General features: G+C 46.1%; 3 protein-coding genes across 3 annotated transcripts; 1 reads left to right on the forward strand and 2 right to left on the reverse strand.

Moving 5' to 3' along the window:
* Positions 1 to 105: 105 nt before the first annotated feature.
* On the reverse strand, positions 106 to 2,839 carry NIT1 (nitrilase 1). The gene is made up of 7 exons (XM_037506644.2): positions 2,767 to 2,839; positions 2,189 to 2,287; positions 1,687 to 1,941; positions 1,482 to 1,585; positions 1,159 to 1,292; positions 878 to 1,003; positions 106 to 643 (listed from the first exon to the last, which is right to left on the reverse strand). Coding segments are annotated over exons 1-7 (987 nt in total). The 5' UTR covers positions 2,769 to 2,839; the 3' UTR covers positions 106 to 376.
* A 45-nt stretch (positions 2,840 to 2,884) lies between these two features.
* PFDN2 (prefoldin subunit 2) lies at positions 2,885 to 16,289 on the forward strand. The gene is made up of 4 exons (XM_037506649.2): positions 2,885 to 2,979; positions 14,536 to 14,624; positions 14,729 to 14,852; positions 15,990 to 16,289. Exons 1-4 carry the CDS (start codon positions 2,905 to 2,907, stop codon positions 16,164 to 16,166), a joined length of 465 nt encoding a protein of 154 aa, XP_037362546.1. The 5' UTR covers positions 2,885 to 2,904; the 3' UTR covers positions 16,167 to 16,289.
* A 210-nt stretch (positions 16,290 to 16,499) lies between these two features.
* KLHDC9 (kelch domain containing 9) lies at positions 16,500 to 18,279 on the reverse strand. The gene is made up of 4 exons (XM_037508014.1): positions 17,777 to 18,279; positions 17,343 to 17,502; positions 17,054 to 17,252; positions 16,500 to 16,799 (listed from the first exon to the last, which is right to left on the reverse strand). The coding sequence occupies exons 1-4, from the start codon at positions 18,277 to 18,279 to the stop codon at positions 16,633 to 16,635; spliced, it is 1,029 nt and encodes a 342-aa protein (XP_037363911.1). The 3' UTR covers positions 16,500 to 16,632.
* Between the last annotated feature and the right edge of the window lie 827 nt (positions 18,280 to 19,106).

Raw genomic sequence — 19,106 nt, forward strand, 5'->3', positions numbered from 1 at the left:
GTGGGGAGGCATGCTGATTGAGCCAGGGGGCCTAGAACAGGGGCCTAGTCCAGCTGGTACCATCCCACCTCCCCTTTCAGTTCCCAAAGGAGATGTCCGGACACAGACTTCATGATTATATTTTTTTCTATGCCAGTGCTGTTCAGCCCTCAGCCTGATTTCAGTTTTTGTGAAATAAACAATGACTATATAAAATTCCACCTTTCTGAAACTCAAATCTGAGCTCAGGTGAAAGTTTCTTCTTTCCCAAGAAGCTGAGCCTGTGCTCTATCAAGTCAGTCAAGGGCCCAAGTGAGGAGATGCGCATGATTTCTGCTTATAAGTCACAGCAACACCAGCTTACCATGGGGGTCTCAACTCACAGAAATGCAAAGTCCTAAGACAATGCGTGACCCAGACTGCCATAGAGGTCATGCCTTCGGTGCTGAAACACAGGCAGGTGTTGGCGCAACTGTCGTAGATAATTGAGGTCAATTCGGGCAAGGCAGAGGCCCGGTCCCTCAGAGCATCGAGCCACCACTGTTCCCCAGGGATCTACCACCATGCTGTGGCCATAACTTGCTCTCTTCTCATGATGGCGTCCACACTGTGCGGCTGCCACTACATAGCACTGAGTTTCAATGGCACGGGCCCGGAGCAACACCTGGGGATGAGGGAGAAGCATTCATTTAAGTGCATGTGGCCCATAGGGGATAAGTGACATGCCACTCTACCCAATGTGATTCTTATAATGGCATAGGAATGATTTACTATGTGAGAGGCAACAATGTGGGGAGTTTTCCCATTAGGTAAGAAGACCATCTTTCAAATGGTAGAGCCAAGAGAGGAGACTGAGGTTAAGGGAAGGCTCTTAAGTTTTGAAGAGGTGCCCTCTTACCTCCCAGTGTGCTGGGCCTGTAACAGATCCAAAAGCTGAAGGGTAGGTAAGTATTTCTGCTCCAGCCTGAGCCAATGCCAGAGAGAGTTCAGGGAACCGCATGTCATAGCAGACAGCTAGGCCAATCTGGAAAAAAGCAACCTGCTTAGTCCCCTCCTCCCCACATACTGTTTATCACAGTACCTTGGTCATATCCCAGCCACCCCATTCCTTAGGGCTTTCTATAGTACCGCTTTATAAAGTATTCCTATTCTCTCCCTTGTTGCTTTCACAATTCCCACCTTGCCTGCTGGTGTGCTGACAGGTGACTCAAGACTAGGCCCAGGCATGGTAGAGTTGCTCTCATGCATAGGTCCTTGCCCTGGAACCTCTACATCACACAGATGCGTCTTCCTGTATGTGGCTACTACTGACCCTAGAGTAAGAGAGAGAGGGGATACTTTTTGTATTCTTCTAGAAGCTCAGCTTAGTTTCTCTCAAGGAGGAACAGAATTACAAATATCCAAAAAGCCAAGGAAATATAGCTGAGAAACAAGAAAATTCTTAAGAATCTAAGTTTAGGTAGAATGTGTCCAGGAGAGAGGCTAAAGAGAGAACATCTCACCCTTGCTGTTCAGAAGCACATGACAATTGTAGATTTTCTGAGTCTGCTCCCAATCTTGGCCACGCTCATGGAAACCACCCAAGGACAGCCAGAGTCCACATTCCCTGGGGGGAAGGGACACTGACAGCTCTTCTCATGTCTGGCACTCCAAGGACATTGCCCAACAAATTAACTACCTCTACCTCTTCCTCCCCATCCCTGATACCTGGCAAGCTGGGTATATTCTCCCAAAAGGTTCCCACCCAGTGGCTCAGAAAGGCGTAGTGTCTCCTCAGGGTCCCGGGCAATGAAGTCGAAAGCCTCAGGCAGGAAAGCCAGGCAGGCGCCCAATCTGGCAGCTTCTCGAACCAGCTCAGCACAAGTTTTAAAGTTCTGCTGCTTATCTGGTGTTGATGTTACCTGGCACACGGCCACTAGGGGCAGTTCCCAGGAGGAAGAGGAGGTAGCCATGGGTCTGGCCCTGTGAATGACACAGGAAGTCCTCAGATTTCTAAGCATGGGAAATCCAGGTTTAATGATAAGGGGGCTCAAGTGGGTAGGCAGGAAGGCTGCACTTCCATTTGAATTTTAGAGGGCACAATCACCCACCCACCAATCAAATGTTCTGTGAATGGCTGGCACCCGTATTTCCCAACACCCATTCACATAACTTTCATCGACAATCTATGCGACAGGTACTGGGGGCACAACAAAACATTACACATTACCTGGGCTGAATACCAAGCGCCGGTAGTCGAGGTGTCCGGAGTCCGGGACACAAAAGAATAGACAGCAGCTGGTGAGGAGGCCTGATGGTGAAGCCCAGCCTGAGGAAGAAAAGAAATCAGGACACCCAGCCTTTCCTCCAGCAACACATTTCTAGAACTCTGATTTGTCTCTTTACACGGTGATGATGAAACAGGCCCTGCCAAGGAAAAACAAGCACTCAAAATTCTTTACTGTGCGTAATTATGGGTCACCGGGAGAGACCATAAAGTCAGAAGACACAGGAAGGGGCTCTTGCGGGCATCCGAATTAAATACCTCCACTTCCGTGATCTTACACTAAAAGGAGACCCTTTCCCTGCCAAAGATTTCCTCAGTTAAAGTCATCTCCCAGAGACACTCTTCTCGGTCGTGCACCTGCACAGCCCCTTCCACCAGATTCTCTGGGGACGTTCGTTCCCCCGGGCCCTGCGTGCAGGTGTCCGGCCGCCCACCCCCGCCTCTCCCGGGCGCGTCTCTGTTGCATAAGCCAGAGCACCGCCGCGGAACCCGCCGCAGTTGCCGAGGGGAACAGGTCCTACATGTAGAGCAAGCAGCCGCCACTCGCAGGGTCTGAAGGCTCGCGGCGCGAGGAGGTAAGGCGCCGGCCAGGGGGCGGAAGCCGGCAGGAAGTGACGCGCAGGGGGCGGGTCTGCTACCGGAAACCACGGGCGGCGAAGATGGCGGACGGCAGCGGGCGCGCCGGCAAGAGCAGCGGCAGCGGCGCGGGGAAGGGGGCGGTGTCGGCGGAGCAGGTAGGCCGGGAGGCGGCTCCGGCGGATCGGGGTCGGTGTGCGGGAGGAGGGCGCGCCTGCGGCTGCTCGGGTCTGCCCTGCAGTCCCGCGCTGCGTGGCCACCCCGAGAGGGAGGGTCCGGGAGAGCCTCACTGGGCCCCGGTGCTGGTGGGCGATGGTTGGTGGCCGCGACCCCTCAGGTGCAGGGGTGGGGGCAGGGAAACCGAAGTGCGGGTCCCGTTGGATGGGAACTCTGTATGTGGGGTACTGCGGGTAGCCCTAGGTGCGAGACCCCCAGGGGAGGCCCGAATTGAGAAGGAGGAGGGAAGTTCGATATGGGGGCCGGGGTTATGCTTAGATCTGAGGGGAATCGGATGGTCACTTTCCTGTTCCGCACTCTCACATGGGAAATGACCGGGCGAGGCGGTTCTACCTGAGCCCAGGGGATTAATCAGCGACTGTTCGTGGGGTCTCTTTCGTGACCCTGAAACCACGTTGACAATTGCCGTCACTCTGCAGAGCCACGTGACTCACATACTCGAACAGTCTAGTGTTGCATCGTATTTGATTCGGGAGTCGTCATTAGATTGAATCTTTTCACAGACCGGGAACCCCTTTGTAATTCGAATTTGCATTTCCCCCAGCGCCTGGCACCGGGGAATGTTGATAAATTAATCATAAAACCCCTTGTGGCTGGGGAACCATGGCTTGTTAGTAGCGGGGCCAGTGTTTAATGGGGATGAGAAGAAATCTATGTAATAGAAAGGAAAACATAGTTAAACAGGATCTCTTTTAAACATGCTCGTTTATCAATTACCAGTTAAATGGTTACCACAGGCGAAAGAATCTGCATAATTAAAGGAAAAAAACTGCCCTTACCCTCAAGGAGATCATACTCATAGTCAGGTGAGGGAAATAAAACATATAAAATGCTAATATGGGACAGAAGATAACTGTCCTAAGAGGTATAAAATTCTATGGAATTTTGGGTAGGGGGACGAGATAGTTCCTGATTTAAGGGCAAAAAAGGGAAGAGAGAACAAGCCTAATACTTTTTTAAGCATCAGTGCCAGGATCTCTGCTGGGTGAAGGGAAATAGATAAATGAAATAGACCTTGTTTTCAGGTTAGCTCACAGACTCCCAGACAGATTTGAGAAAAGACCAAACTATAAGATTAATATTGTTTTTCACAACCTCTTTATAGCAGCTAGAGGAGGGACCCTAACTAAGCAGAAGGTTATGGGATTTGGGAAAGGGAAGGGAAGCCTCCGTGTAGTGGGCTGGTAAAGAGCGTAGGATTGTGCACTGGGGCCTACAAACCTGGCTTTGAATCACCATTCTTCTATTTCCTATCTATAGATGACCTCCCATGAGTTACGTCTATTGGCCTTCCCCTCCTGTATTAGTGTAGTGGTACCTATGTTATGGCTGTGTTTTGGTTATTAGGCATGATGGTAGTGTCAGGTGTTTTACACAATGAAATATTGTACATGTTTAATAAATGCTATTTATTTTGTTTCCTAGGAAAGATAATTCTTCAGCTTAATTCTAAAGGATATAGAAGTTAGTCAAGTTAGTCAAAGAAGGAAGTGGGGAATTTTCTAAATAGAAGAAATGATGTGTTTAAAAACACTAAGAGATGAAGCTGCTTGGACATGTTTGGGATGCAGGAGGACTTAAAGTTTGGTATAGATCGCAAGACTTGAATGTGCAGAGAGGGAAATTAAAGAGGAATCCAGAATGTCTCTAAGTGATGGCTGGCACCACAGGGAATATAGGAAGAGGGACAAGCTGGGGAAGGGTGGGGGATAAATTTTAGGATTTTGAGTTTGGGTTTCCTGTGGGACATTTTATTAGTCCGTTTGAGTTACAGATCTCGAATTACAGAAAGAAATTTGAGTTGGAGGGCTTCCCTGGACACACAGGGGGTTAAGTCTCAGTACGATGAAGCTATCTGCAGCCACTGCAGCAGCACAAGTTTGATTCCCGGCCAGGGAGGTGACCCACATGTCACAGCAGACCTCTCCTGTCTTGCCTACTCACCCACTGCTCCCCTCAGCAGTGTATTTCAGTAGATCTGCCTCCTCTTCTTTTTTTTTTTTAATTAATTAATTTATACAAGTACTGGGTATAGTCAGAAGTGCGGGAGGGTGAGAGAATTCACCAGAGCCAGAGCGGAGAACAGAACAGGCAGACTAACGAAATACAATGCTGAGGGGAGCAGCGGGCATGGCAGGAGAGGTCTGCGCGCCATGTGGGACACTTGCCCGGTGGCCAGGGATCAAACCAGCGCTGCAAAGGCTGCGGGCAGCTTTACAACCCAGCGTTCAACTGCTGTGCCACTGAGGAGGCCCAGATCTGCCTGTTCTGTGCCCCACTCTGTCTCTGGTGAATCCTCTCACCTCTCCCTTTCTCCCCCGGCATCTCTGGTCTGCACCCCAGCTCTTGTATGCATAAATAAATAAACCTTTTTTTAAAAAAAAAAGAAATTTGAGTTGGAGATATAGATTAGAGAATTAGGAGTTTTAGGATGGTAGACAAAGCCAAGATTTTGGATGACGCCATCTAGGGTTTGTACAGAAAGTGGAAAATGAAGCAAAACAAGGGTGGGACCAATAAGGGGTAGTAGAGAAAGAAAGGCCTCAAAACATACTGAAGAATTGTGATAATTGAGTTCTGAGGTTGTTCCATGCTCAACATTCTTAGGCCTTTGTGTTCTAGAGAGAATATAAGGCAAAAAATAAGGTAAGATTTACCACTCCTGCAAATTTGAGTTACCTATGTTCCTTGTAAACAAGATGGAAGCAAATGATGCGTTGTGCTAGTTACTTGTTTAATCTTCTGTTATTTAATTACTACCTTTTGAAGTAAGTTGTATTATCTTTCCTTTAGAGATAAGAACATTTGAACTTTAGAGACTTTAGTTAACTTACCCAAAGTCAGTAATTAGAAGAGCACACAGGGCTTTTAATTGAGAATCTGACATATTTTTTCCACTTATACGATGACCATCTTAGAGATACTTGAGCTAAACCTGAAGGATTGGATAGATTTGTATAGGTGACCATGGAAATAGAATATAGGGAGTAGAGTTAAGAAGAGTCAAGAGCTAGGTAAAGCATAAAGCAATGTGACATGTAGTGACTGGTTTTGCTTAATCATGAAGTATAAGTTAAAAAGATGTGGTTACAGCAAACTTAACCTTTGTATGGCAAAGAATTTGGGACTTTTTATATGAGGGAGTCAGAAGGTTATATCTTATACTGTTGTTTTTTTCTATTACATAAAATGTTCATTGTAGAAAATGTAGAAAACAAAGGAAAAAGTACAATATAAAAATAAATTATCCATGATCCAACTAGCCAGAGATAATTATTATTACCATTTTGGAGTGTTTCCTTTGGAGTATTTCCCCCCTCCTTTATGTCTTTGTGTATTGGTGTATCTAAAAAGGGAGGGCAAAAAAAAAATTTAAAAAAATAATAAAAAGGGAGGGCATGTGTATTTTACATACTTACATAATTTATAAAACTAGTATTATACAGTGCACTGTTTTATAATCTGCTTTTTAAACCTAATAATATGTCATGAAAATCTTTGTTTCATCTAAGCGTTATGAAAATTAAATATGCAGTATATAGGGTGAATTTTGGGAGTACAGAAATTTAAAAAACTACTGTAGTAGTACAGGCAAGAGGTAATAAAGGCCTGAATTAGGGTGATGTCAGTAAGCTTAAGAAAACTGCTGAGGTACATGCAGTATTTTTGGCAACTAATGGGATAAGGGTGTGTTCAAAGATGAAACAAGGGTTTCCTGCCCAGAGTCATTAGGAAAAAGGAGACATATGGAAAGGAACAGTTTTAAACAGGTAAAGGATGATTACTTCAGCTTTGTATGACCTGAATTGGAGGGTTTCCATTGGACATTTAGGTGGAGACTTTCTATGGTAATTGCAGCTACTATTGATAATCTGTTACATGCTGGATATTGTTTTAAGTCCTTGATGTTGTTAATCTTCCCAACATCCTATGAGACAGATCTTCCTTTTATTGGTATAGAAACTTAGATTCAAAAAAGTAACTTTCTTGGGCATCCCTGGTGGCACAGAAAGTAAAGTCTTAGCCTATGGCCTGCCACTGCAAGTTGAGTTCCATCCCTGGCCAGGGAGTTGACCCGCATGGCATAGCAGGCCTCTCCTGTCTCACCTACTGCTCTCTCAGCAGTGTAATTCAGTAGATCTGCCTGTTCTGCTTCCCACTCTGTCTCTGGTGAATCCTCTCACCGCCACCTGCCCCCCCCATCCTCCCCCCCCTCCCGCCCCAGATCCCAGTTCTTATATGCATAAATAAATACAAATAAATCTTTTTTTCAAAAAAAGAAACTTTCTCATGGTTGGACTTTCTATCTCACTCCAAAGCTCTTTCCTCTAGCTTGGAGACATGGGTCTAGATTTCTGAGAAACTTTGTTTGCAGGCAGTTAGAACAAAGATGATTGTTGAAACCATAGAAGTAACTAAGTATACTAATTAAAATAATATAGGTAATAAAATGAGTGCTATGAACAGATCTTAGATCCTGTCTCTGTTGTAGGGGTGAGAACAAGAATTTTGAGAAGGAGGGTTGAGAGATGTGGAGAAATGCAGGGCCCTGGAATCTGAAGGAGAGTAGAAGGCCTGCATTGTATCAGGCATGAGATAAAATCTCAGTTTAGTTCTTATTGTTAACTGATGGCAACATTTCTCTAGCTGGCATAATTTTGCCCCCTTAGAGACATTTTTGGTTGTCACATGTAGAAGGCAGAAGCCAGGGATGTTGCTAAGCACCCTGCAGTGCACTGCACAGCTCCACGCAACAAGAAATTATTTGACCCAAACTATCAGTAGTGCGGAAGTTGAGAAGCCCTGCCATATAGTATGTTAGCTCAATTTTATAAATGAGGAAACCAAGAGAAATTAGGTAACTTGGTCATATACCAAGTAAATGGCAAATTAGGATTTGCGCTCATGTCAGAAAGATTTTGGGCTCTTCCACCATATCATGTTGCCACTTAAAAGAAGAACATTCCAACAAGCAGAATAAAGATGAGAACATCATTGGATTATACAGTTAGGTAGGAGACATTCATGATCTTTGAGAGAATAGTTTAATAACTGATATAGACAGAAGATGATTAGGAGGCAATTTAAAATGTGTTGGAAGTGCAAGTGAGGTGAGGTGGAGGGAATGAATATACAGTTGTCTTAAAATTTTTTGATGAAGGGCCTCCTTGGCGCAGGGGTTAAAGTCTCAGCTCTATCAAGCTGTCTCCAGCCACTTCAGCATGAGTTGGCGTGAGTTTGATCCCAGCCAGGGAGCTAACCCACAGGGCTCAGTAGACCTATCCTGTCTTGCCTGCTGCTTCCCTCAGCAGTGAATTTCAGTAGCTCCCCTGTTCTGCTCCCCAGTCTGTCTCTGGTGAATCCTCTCACCCTCTGTACCTCTGGCCTAGACCCCAGTTCTTCTATACATACATACATACATACATACATACATACATACATACACCTTAAAAAAAAGATAATGATAAGCCAGGGATATTAAATTAATGGAAAATAAAGTCTAGAGTTTGAAAAACATGGCTAGCAGTTCTGCAATTCACTGTTTTGATTTTTTCTTTAGATATTTCTATTGCTAAAAAAATTATTTTTAGCTTTCTGATTTTCTGCTTGTTCCTTCAGCACATTTCACATGATTTTCTGCTGCTCAATAAAAGCAAGCTTGATTCTGTCACAGACACATTTAGCACACATGGAGCCACTATAGGCCCTGTTGACATATTTTTATGTTTTAGCTTTATAAGAACTTCAGGTCTCACAGCACAAAAAGTTGATCTGGGCACACATCACATCCATATTTTAGTGTTTTCCCAATCTTCTTCTCTTACCAGGGGTTTGAAACAGCCTGGTTTTGTTAACACCTGTATTGTAGGACGATGCGTCAGATGGTGGATCATCTGAAAGCCTCTAGAAACTATCCTAGAAGAGGAAAAAGAAGTGTTTTTGAGTTCAGAGGTCGAATGTTAGTTCTCCATGTTACTTGAAACAAACCCCCCCCCCCCATTATACACACTACTGGCCTTGCTTTCCTGAGCTATAAAATAAAGATACTTTTTTTGTAATTGGTTGTTTTAAAATAAATCGATGGCCTCCCTGGTGGCGCAAGGGGTTAAGACACAGCACTATGAAGCTATCCGCAGCCACTGCAGCACGAGTTCAATCCCCAGCTAGGGAGGTGACCCACATGGTGTCACAGACCTCTCCTGACTCGCCCTCTGCTCCCCTTGGCAGTGTATGTCAGCCATTCTGCCTGTTCTGCTCCCCACTCTGTCTCTGGTGAATCCTCTCACCTACCACACCTCTGGCCTGTACCCCAGTTCTTGTATGCATAAATAAATAAATCTGTAGAAAAAAATAAAATAAAATGAGATGGTCTTTCAACAGTGTCTGGCATGTAGTAAGTAGTGTCTCTACTATGCAAACTGGAAAGAGGGCAAAGTTTTGTAGAATTGAAAGAAACTGGTATTCAAAAAAGAGGTTGCATTTGCACATTTAAATTTTTCAAAGTAAATAACAATAAAGATTAGAAGGCAGACTGCATGGTAGGATATAAGGAACACAGCATAAATAGAAATGATTTTATGTTAAAAAAATTAAGAAGTTGATAGGCATTTATATGTGAGTACATAGAAGGGAGCAGAGGATGACCTGGATTGCTTCCTAGAATCTTAAGTTGAAATGTGGAGAGAGAATTAGTGTTAGTCAGAGAAAAATGGAATGACAGGGGTTTGGGAAAGTCTACCAGATAGGGTGAAGATTGTATATGGATGACTGAAAGCAGATGACTAGGGGAATTCAGCGGGTTTATGGAGGGAGGGACTGACTGGGAGAGGTTGGCGGGGACCAAGTCTTTCAGGAATTTTTTTCCCCCATTTGCATTGTTTGAATTTTATTTAATGAGCATTGGGGATCCTTGAAGGTTTAGGCATAGAAGTAAAAAGTTTAGGTTTAACTTTTAGGTCACCTGCACTGCAGTGTGGGCATGGATTGAAGAGGGGCAGATCTGGAGGCAGTATGGAAGCAGCTGGGAGGCTTCAAAGTGCACCTGAGAGAGGATAGATAAGAAGTGTCTGGAGTTCAGGTTATTAGCAATAGATGTGACTTAGAGACCAATTGGATTTGATAGTGGGTCAAGAGTGATGACACAATATCTGGAGTTAAGATATCTTCCAGTTTTAAAAATTATTAAATTAGGGCCTCTCTGGCGGTGGTTAAGATGCAAACTGTGAAGCTATCCTCAGCCACTGCAGCACGAGTTCGATTCCCGGCCAGCCAGGGAGCAACCCACATGGCGCAGCAGACCTCTCCTGCCTTGCCCGCTGCTCCCCTCAGCAGTGTACTTCAGTCACTCTGCCTGTTCTGTTCCCCACGCTGTCTCTGGTGAATCCTCTCACCCCTCGTGCCTCTGGCCTGTACCCCAGCTCTTGTATGCATAAATAAATAAATCTTTAAAAAAATTATTAAATTAACAAAAATAATAAAAGTTACCATGAGGGCTGTGGGAAACAGTTACAGTTATGACATTACCAGTAGGGTAAATTCATCTATCAGATCTTTGAAAGTATTACAGCAGCATGCAATAGAAGAGATAATAATATTAACCCCACCTTGGCTTGTTAATTCGTTTTGGGGAATATGAGTTAAAATGACTAAAATTTTTGTACTGTTTTCCCAGATTTAAAATCAATGCTATTTATTACAGAAAAATTGGAAACATTGTTTGTCTAACTGTTCCAACAACAGAGGAAAGTTAGATAGTTTTTTAATCTATTGATAGGGTGTAAATATTATACAGACCCTAAAAGTAAGAAAACCGTTCACCTGCGGGTGAGTCCGTAGAGAATGTGATAGGTAGACAGACAGACATACACATACACACTGGAATATTACTCAGTCAAAAAAGAAGAAAATCCTGCCATCTGTGGCAATGTGGATGAACTTGAGGACATTGTATTAAGTGAAAGTAAGGTAAAGAAAGTATTGTATAACCTCACTTATATGTGGATTCTAAAAAAAAAAAGGCAGACTCAGAAACAGAATAGATTTGGTGGTTGCTTGCAAGGGTAGGTGGTAGTGAATGAAGGTGGACAAAGGCTACAAACTTGCAGTTATAAGTTTTCAGGACCTAATATATAAGATGCTTACAATGTAAGATGGTGATGTAATACGGTTGAGGGAATCAGTACTGACCTGGCCAACTCTATGTACTCTAGACAACTTTAGAACAGGGATTAAAGAGAAGGGAAAGGAAGGGAATTTAAGTCTAGCCATGAGGGAGGAGACTATTGGAAAAGTAGTGTTACTACTAAGCCTCAAAATTTTTCATAATAACTGGATAACTCACATTTAAATAATTTTATTTTATTTTGGTATTTGATTACAAGTTCATAGGCTGGATCAAGAGGAAATAGGAGTTCTTAATTAGCAAGAATGTTTGAAGAAAAGTTGGATGTAAAAAAAAATCTGTTTGGGGGCCTCCCTGGTGGCGCAAGGGGTTAAATCTCAGCTCTATGAAGCAATTTGCAGCTACTGCAGCACTAGTTTGATCCCCAGCCAGGGACGTGACCCACATGGCGCAGCAGACCTCTTCTGTCTCACCTGCTGCTCCCCTCAGCAGTGTATTTTAGTAGATCTGCCTGTTCTCTTCTCCACTATGTCTCTGGTGAATCCTTTCACTCCCCGCACTTCCAGCCTGTACCCCAGTTCTTGTATGCATAAATAAATAAATCTTTAAAAAAAAAAAGTTCAGGCCACAGAAGTTTTGGACCCAAATTTTCACTGATCTTTTTACAGAAAAGTAGGCCATGGTGATGGTGGGTGCCAGGAAAACATCTAGAACCTGGTTTAGTTATGGAATTTTCTGAGATGAAATTATTTTGATCTGAAACATTGAAAATGGAGAAAAAGCAAACTATAAAAGCAATAGTTTGGGTATAGGCAATGTAAGTAGAGGAAAACAGCCTATAGATGAGTTAGATTTCCAAGGCATTAATTGAACTGAGTAGATGTCATAATTGGAGATGAAAAGATGATGGATGAGAGAAGGAGACATGTTGCTAGTCAGATTGATTCATGTCCTATTGGGTTCCCTAGAAGGGAGGGGGTTGTTATAGTCAGCTGGATACAAACTTTGCAGAGAATGCTGGAGACCAGGGACCTCTGTCAAAATAGGGTGACTAGGTGTGGCTGGTAGTGAGACTGGGCATGATGTAAATGACAGTGAGAGATCTGGCAATGGTGTGAATGGATGGGCCCACTGCTCTCAGCTGACCAGGTGGGTCCAAGGGGCACTTTGGGTTTGGAAAGAAAGTTGTGATAGTAATTAATGTACTTTACTTACAGAGCTGGTTCACGCTAATTAATTCACATGAGTCAACAGCCCGATGAAGTGGGTATCATTATCTGTTTTCACAGGTGAGAAAACTAAGCCTCAAAGAGATTAACCCTATGGTTCTCAGTTCTGGCTGTGTGTTAGAATTCCATGGGAGATCTTTCTAGAAATATTGAAGCTCAGGCTTCACCTCAGTGATTGTGTAATTGTTCCATGCCTCCACTATCCATGTTTTTTAAATGCTGTCCTGTCTCTTGTACACATCTAGGTTTGAGAACCATAGACTTAACAGCCTAGTGAAACTGAGTACCAGTATGTTAAAGACAAAACCTGAAACCTGGCCTTTTGCCTCTGAGCCCATGTGTTTGCCTTTTTTCCCTCTAAACCTTTCCCTTCTATTTCTTTCCTCATTACCAAACACAGCCTTTAGAATCCTGTATAGGAAGTGATGGTAGTGATATAGTGCCCAGTTAGGTTTTCATTTTCTACTCAGTTTCTAGGGAATAGGCTCTGATAGCAGTCACTTCTCTGGGCCTTTACAGATGTCATTTCTTGTGTCTCTTTGCTCCCTCTTCTTCCCTCTCCAATTTTCATCCTTCAGGCGAGGTTTGTTTCTCAGGCCTATGTCAGTTTGGGTTTATACACTGAAATGGACTCTTGCCAGTTTTTTTTAAGAGTATTTAGAAGAATAATGGATAGTTCACAGACTTGAACAAAATGAAAAGAAAGGTTAAATAACTATGGCACACATACAAAGTTCAAGAACAACAGAACCGCTTTCTCACTTTGGGGATTTCAGGAATAGGAATAGAGGACCATCTCTGTAGGATGGTGTCTTAGTTCCAACTATCTAAGTACCTGTTCATCTCTGCCTCACATTCAGTTCTGTAGAGAGATTAGTACAGAATAGGTTGCTGCCCCTGAGGTCAGGTAGCAAGTGTCCTGTGATGAGAAGTCCTGCAAGAGCTTCACTGGGCTAATTCCCCAATGGGCGAACTGCTGGGCAGACCCAAACAGGTTACTCATTAAAAAATCCTTTCCTGACAGCTCTCCTTACATGCAGGTCTGAGTCCCCTCCTTGGGCTCCAGTAGCTTTCCACTGCCACCCCATATACTGTAGGCCTTGAATCATGTCATTTTATTATATTGATAAGAAAAAACAAGTATACTCACTCTCTGTGTGAGTATATTGTCTCTCTGGGTTTTCTCTCGGGACTCAGGTTTCCTCCATATTCCAAAGATGTGCACATGAGGTTCATTGACATTTCAGTTGTCCCAGTTGGAGGTGTGTGGGGTGTGTGTTAGTGTGCCCTGTGATGGAAGGGCATCTTTTCAGTGTTGGGTCTTGCCGCGTACCATGACCTACCAGGATAGTCTCAGAGAGGGTTAGAAAATGAATGAATGAAGGTAAATTTTTGTTGAATATTAGAAGTGTTTTGGGTCTTGATTTAGAGGTTTGATACTGTTCTTGTGATCAAAAATATGTTGTAGAACTTAACTCTTATTTATTTAGCTGATGGTGAAATTGGTTCTGTTCCATGTTATTTTACTTAAAATTACAGTTTTTTTTTTTTAAAGATTTATTTATGCATACAAGAGCTGGGGTACAGGTCAGAGATGCGTGGGGGAGAGGGGGACGGTGAGAGGATTCACAAGAGACAGAGCAGGGAACAGAACAGGCAGACTGACTGAAATACACTGCTGAGGGGAGCAGCGGGCGAGACAGGAGAGGTCTGCTTTGCCATGTGGGTAGCTTCCTGGCCGGCTGGGGATCAAACTCATGCTGCAGAGGCTGTGGATTGCTTCACAGTGCGGTGCTTAACCCCTTGCACCACCAGGGAGGCCCTACAGTCACAGTTTTCAAGAACTTAATGACCAAGTTTGAGGACTTACTATACCATAAATGCCTGTTCTTCAAGCTGTGAGCCACAAGATGGCCTAGCAAATATCTCACTAATAGTAGCATTTGGTGAGTGTTTGGCGAAATTCCAGACAGACTTAAGTGCGAAAATACAAACTTGTGCTATACTCCTTTTCCAAAGTAGGGGTTCCATTGCTGCCACCTTGTAAGACCTGCCATCCAGTGGTATTTGACCCTCTGCCATTTCCACTATCTCCTTTCTCACTTCTTACCTCTTTTGCATCTTAGGTAATTGCTGGCTTCAACCGCCTTCGACAGGAACAGCGGGGCCTGGCATCCAAAGCAGCTGAGCTGGAGATGGAGCTGAATGAGCACAGGTAAGGAGCTGGGGAAAAGCAAATTCTGGGAGAGTCAGGTGGGCCATTTGTGAGGGTTGCTATCAGGGAAATGAGTTCTCAGATCCTACCTGGTCCTTCTGCAGCCTGGTGATTGATACACTGAAAGAGGTGGATGAAACCCGCAAATGCTACCGCATGGTTGGAGGAGTGCTGGTGGAGCGGACTGTCAAAGAGGTATTGCCTGCCTTGGAGAACAATAAAGAGCAGGTGAGCAAGAGTCCCCACGTAGAGACACTGGATAGCCAAGAGAGGAAAGAAGGAAGGAGAGGCCGGGGTCTGAGGAATTGTGCTGGAGACAGCATAAATGGGCTGTTAGCCTAGCTCTGTGCTAAGTCTAACTCCTAAGACAGGGAAAAAAGACTGCGTGCTTTTCTTCACAGACTCTTTGACCTGGCTGAGTTGGGGGAGGAGAGGCGGCTAGAGTGGTGTAGTCCATGGAAACCTGCATCCAGATCACCTGGAGAATTAATTTTTTAAAAAAATATTTATTTATTTATGCATACAAGAGTTGGGCATAGGCCAGAGATGCAGGGGGTGAGAGGATTCACCAGAAACAGAGTGGGGAACAGAACAGGCAGACTAACTGAAATACACTGCTGAGGGGAGCAGCGGGCGAGACAGGAGAGAGGTCTGCTTCACCATGTGGGTTGCTCCCTGGCCGGCGGGGATTGAACTCATGCTGCAGAGGCTTCGGATTGCTTCATGGTACAGTGCTTAACCCCTTGTGCTACCAGGGAGGCCCCTGGAGAATTAATTTAAAATGCATCTTATTGGAACACCGATTCAGATCTTTGGGGGTGGGACTCATAAAGTTACATTTTAAAAATAAGCAGTCCAGGGCCTCCCCTGGTGGCGCAGGCAGTTGAGTGCAATGCTGTGAAGCTGTCCGCAGCCTCTGCAGCATGGCTTCAATCCCAGCCAGCTGATGAGGGTCCCACATGACAGGGCATACTTCTCCTGTCTCACCCGCTGCTCCCCTCAGCAGTGTATTTCCTCAGTCTGCCTGTTCTGTTCCCCACTCTGTCTCTGGTGAATCCTCTCACCCTCCCGCAGATCTGGCCTGTGCCCTGGTTCTTGAATGAATGAATGAATGAATGAATGAATGAATGAATGAATAAATAAATAAATCTTTAAAAAAAAAAGGCAGTCCGGGTGATTTTTTTTTTTTTGTGCATTAAAGTTTATTTTTTTGTGTGCATTGTGTTTGGGGAAGAAAGCATTTCAGTGTCTGCGCTCTAATATTTGGGATAAGACGAGGTTAGAGTATCATCTCTCCTCTACCTCCCTAGCAGATTGTGAAGGGATTCCTGAAATCCTTATATAATCCTATTGTTTGCCTTTTAGATACAGAAGATCATTGAGACACTGACACAGCAGCTTCAGGCCAAGGGAAAAGAACTAAACGAATTCCGGGAAAAGCACAACATTCGTCTCATGGGGGAAGATGAGAAGCCAGCAGCCAAGGAAAACTCAGATGGGGCTGGGGCTAAGGCCAGCTCGGCTGGAGTCTTGGTCTCCTAGGGACCAAGACCTTTGTGTTTTTTTCTACCCAGATTCCATGTCTTCTAATTTCTCTTATTGTTATTATTATTATTTTCTCTGCTATTGTAATATTTTTTTGTTAAGTAAATGTTTTGGTCAGAACACTTAGCTCTAGCCTGACGCATTCTCACAGTATTAGAGGTGGGATTTGTGTGGGGCATGAAAGTGCATGTGAGCTGTGGGTTGGTTTGCCGTCAGGTTAATGACTCACAGTGTCAGAGTAGGTTTCATATTTTATCCTTTCTCTTGTAAAAAAGGGAGACTTACTGCCCTCTTCCAAAAAAAGATTCAAAGACAAATAGTGAAGTGCAGATTGACATTTAATGAGCGTTAAAACTGAGACAGATAGCTTTGGTGGTAATGCTATGAGTCTGCAACCAAACAGAGGCTTGAAGGGAAAAAAAAACTTAGCCAGGAGTTTGGTGGTGTATCTCGGCACTACTCTTTAAATAAAGAAGTCCAGGGTGCACACCTGTGGACAGCTTGTCCTGCCATCCTCACCAATACCGCCAACGAGGTAAAGTTGATCATTCCAAAGACAGGTCCGGTGGCCCATGCGTTTCAGGTGGCGATCTGCACAGGGGAAGTGGAACCACAGAAAAGGAGACTGGCCTGTTGAGTAAGGAAGGGTGGTGACTGAGACAATAGCACCTTGGAACCAATGGGACTCTTAAGACCAAAGTCTTGTCTATTTTTTTCTCCTCGATTTATGGGCCTCTTTGAAATGTGATGTTTTTCGTACTCCTTTAACTCTTGTCTACTAATTCTTCCTCTTCCCTACCCCATCATTCTGCCCTCTTTATTTCTATAGTCCTCGGGTTCTCCCATCTTCCCACGTTCCCCTCTACCATGAGGCTGGCTCTCACGGGTATCATAGACGTAGAGGTCATTGCAGACACTGTCTCTAGCTCTGGTCAGAGTTTCTCCACCAAACAGCACAGCAAAGGGCCCCACCACAGAACATGAGTGATGCCGGAGGCCCCGAGGCCCCTGCTGCGACCCCTGCCCACTGCTCACAAGCCTCGAAAGCTGTTCCATCAGATGGGGGGCAGCAGGTGTTTCCTCCTTGGGGGAGAAAGAAGGGACTGTTTGGAAGGGTTTGGGCATTGCAATTGCAGCCCCTTTTGTCCTGAGCCAGCTATGAGTAGACACTACCTTAATCTTTCCACGACTCCAGTGGCCAGCTACTTCTGATTCCGCTGAGTTGCACCCCCCAAAGAGCAACAGTTGGTGGCCAGGGTGGGGCCCTGGAGTTTGGAGCAGGGCAGCGCAGTGACCTGAACGGGAGGCTGTGTGGAAGCCTTCTTCCTTATAGCTGTGACATGCAGAAATCAAGCTTGAGTCGGGTTTTCTGCAAGACTTGTTTCCCCAGCCTTCTTGCTAAGTATGGAAAGGACAGGGCGGTATACAGAGAGGGAGGGTGATGCTATCCCAGACCTGAGGGTTTACTATCCTAGACCTGGCAGATGGGGGAAGGGGGGAGGGGCCGGCTGAGGATGTGGATACATAAAGTTAAGCTGTTCGGCCTCTGCTTTTCCAGATGAAGGGTAGATGAACAGCAGGCGAGTTTTGGGATGGGGGAGCCATACCAATATGTGCGGGCGCTGGGATCCAGCCTGAGCGTGTAGACGCTTCCGTAGTGACGCTGCGTGCGGGTCCCGCCCTCCCGGCCCGCCACGCGCAGCTCTCTGTCTGACAGGCGGGTGCAGGTGTGGCTGCTGAGGCCAGCCGGAGGGCAATTGCCAGGGGCAGCGGTCCAATCTTCCCATACCCCACGCTCGGTGTCCAGGGCGACCACTGTGGCCAGGCGGCGCGCCCCATCCCAGCCGCCCACCACGCAGAGCCAGCGGCCACCGACGGGTACCGCCTCGTGGTGGCTGCGCCCCGGCGCCCCCGGAGTTCCCACCCGCACAACCTGCCCCCCCGCCGGGTCGAAGACCACCGTGTCGCTGCTGGGCTCCCTGGCTCCTCCCTCCAGGAGCCCCCCCACCAGATAAAAGCGCTCCCGCAGTTCGGTGCACGAATGGAAGGCCCGCGCCAGCAGCGCATCCTGGGCCACCGGCCTCCAGGTCCACCCCCGGACCCCAGCCATGGCCCAGGAAGGCGGGCCGTGGGGCGGCGACCCGAGCTCCCAGACCTGGGCCTCCAGGTGCCACCTCCGAACGGCCCCGCCCTAAGCCCAGGCCCCCGGCTTAGCTCCGCGGTCGCGCAGCAACCTCTGCAGCAGCGCGACCGCCGCAAACGCAAGGTCGCAAAGTACCGATCACCATGGAGATGGGACACCTGGGCAACCACCGGATTCGCAGTGTAACCGGAGAATGGAGACCTGGGTGGCTACCGGAATCAGCGTCACCATGGAGACAGGAGCTGCTCGAGCCACATACAAATCCTGAGAGATTGTTAACTGTGGGGACGGCCAGTCCCCAGAAGGACCGCTGTCCTAAGCCGCGGGCTGACGTGGGAAGGTGCGGGGGCCTCTCTGCGAGGTGGGGAGGTTCTAATTCCTATTGATCTCCCCAGGGAGGAAACAACGGAGAGACGGGGAGGCAATGGACGTAGACTGTCGTGACGTGAGAGTCAGGTGACTTGGTTCTGGTCCCACCTATTCCCCCGACTGTCAAGGTGACCCGGCTCTCATTTCCAAAACGTGTGCTGGGTTTATTCTCGGGGCGCCCCCGGACTTGCCGGGTGAAGAGCACAGATCCCCGTGATAGGGAGGCTTTTCGCCGGAGGCCACTGGAGGGCAGCAGAGCTCAGGTTCTCGGACACACTGCGGTGGGGCTGTGACCTGGGTTGGGGAGTCAAGGAGCTTTTCCCAGGCACACTTGAGCCTGGGAATGTTTTCATTCCTGAACCCTAGGAAGAGGCATTCGTTTTTCATCTTTCCTCACGGCTCACACAACCCAAGGACACTGGGAT

Source organism: Talpa occidentalis, unplaced genomic scaffold, assembly GCF_014898055.3.
Source record: "Talpa occidentalis isolate TD23 unplaced genomic scaffold, MPIMG_talOcc4v2.1 talOcc4.12, whole genome shotgun sequence".
In the NCBI taxonomy this organism is placed as follows: Eukaryota; Metazoa; Chordata; class Mammalia; order Eulipotyphla; family Talpidae; genus Talpa; species Talpa occidentalis.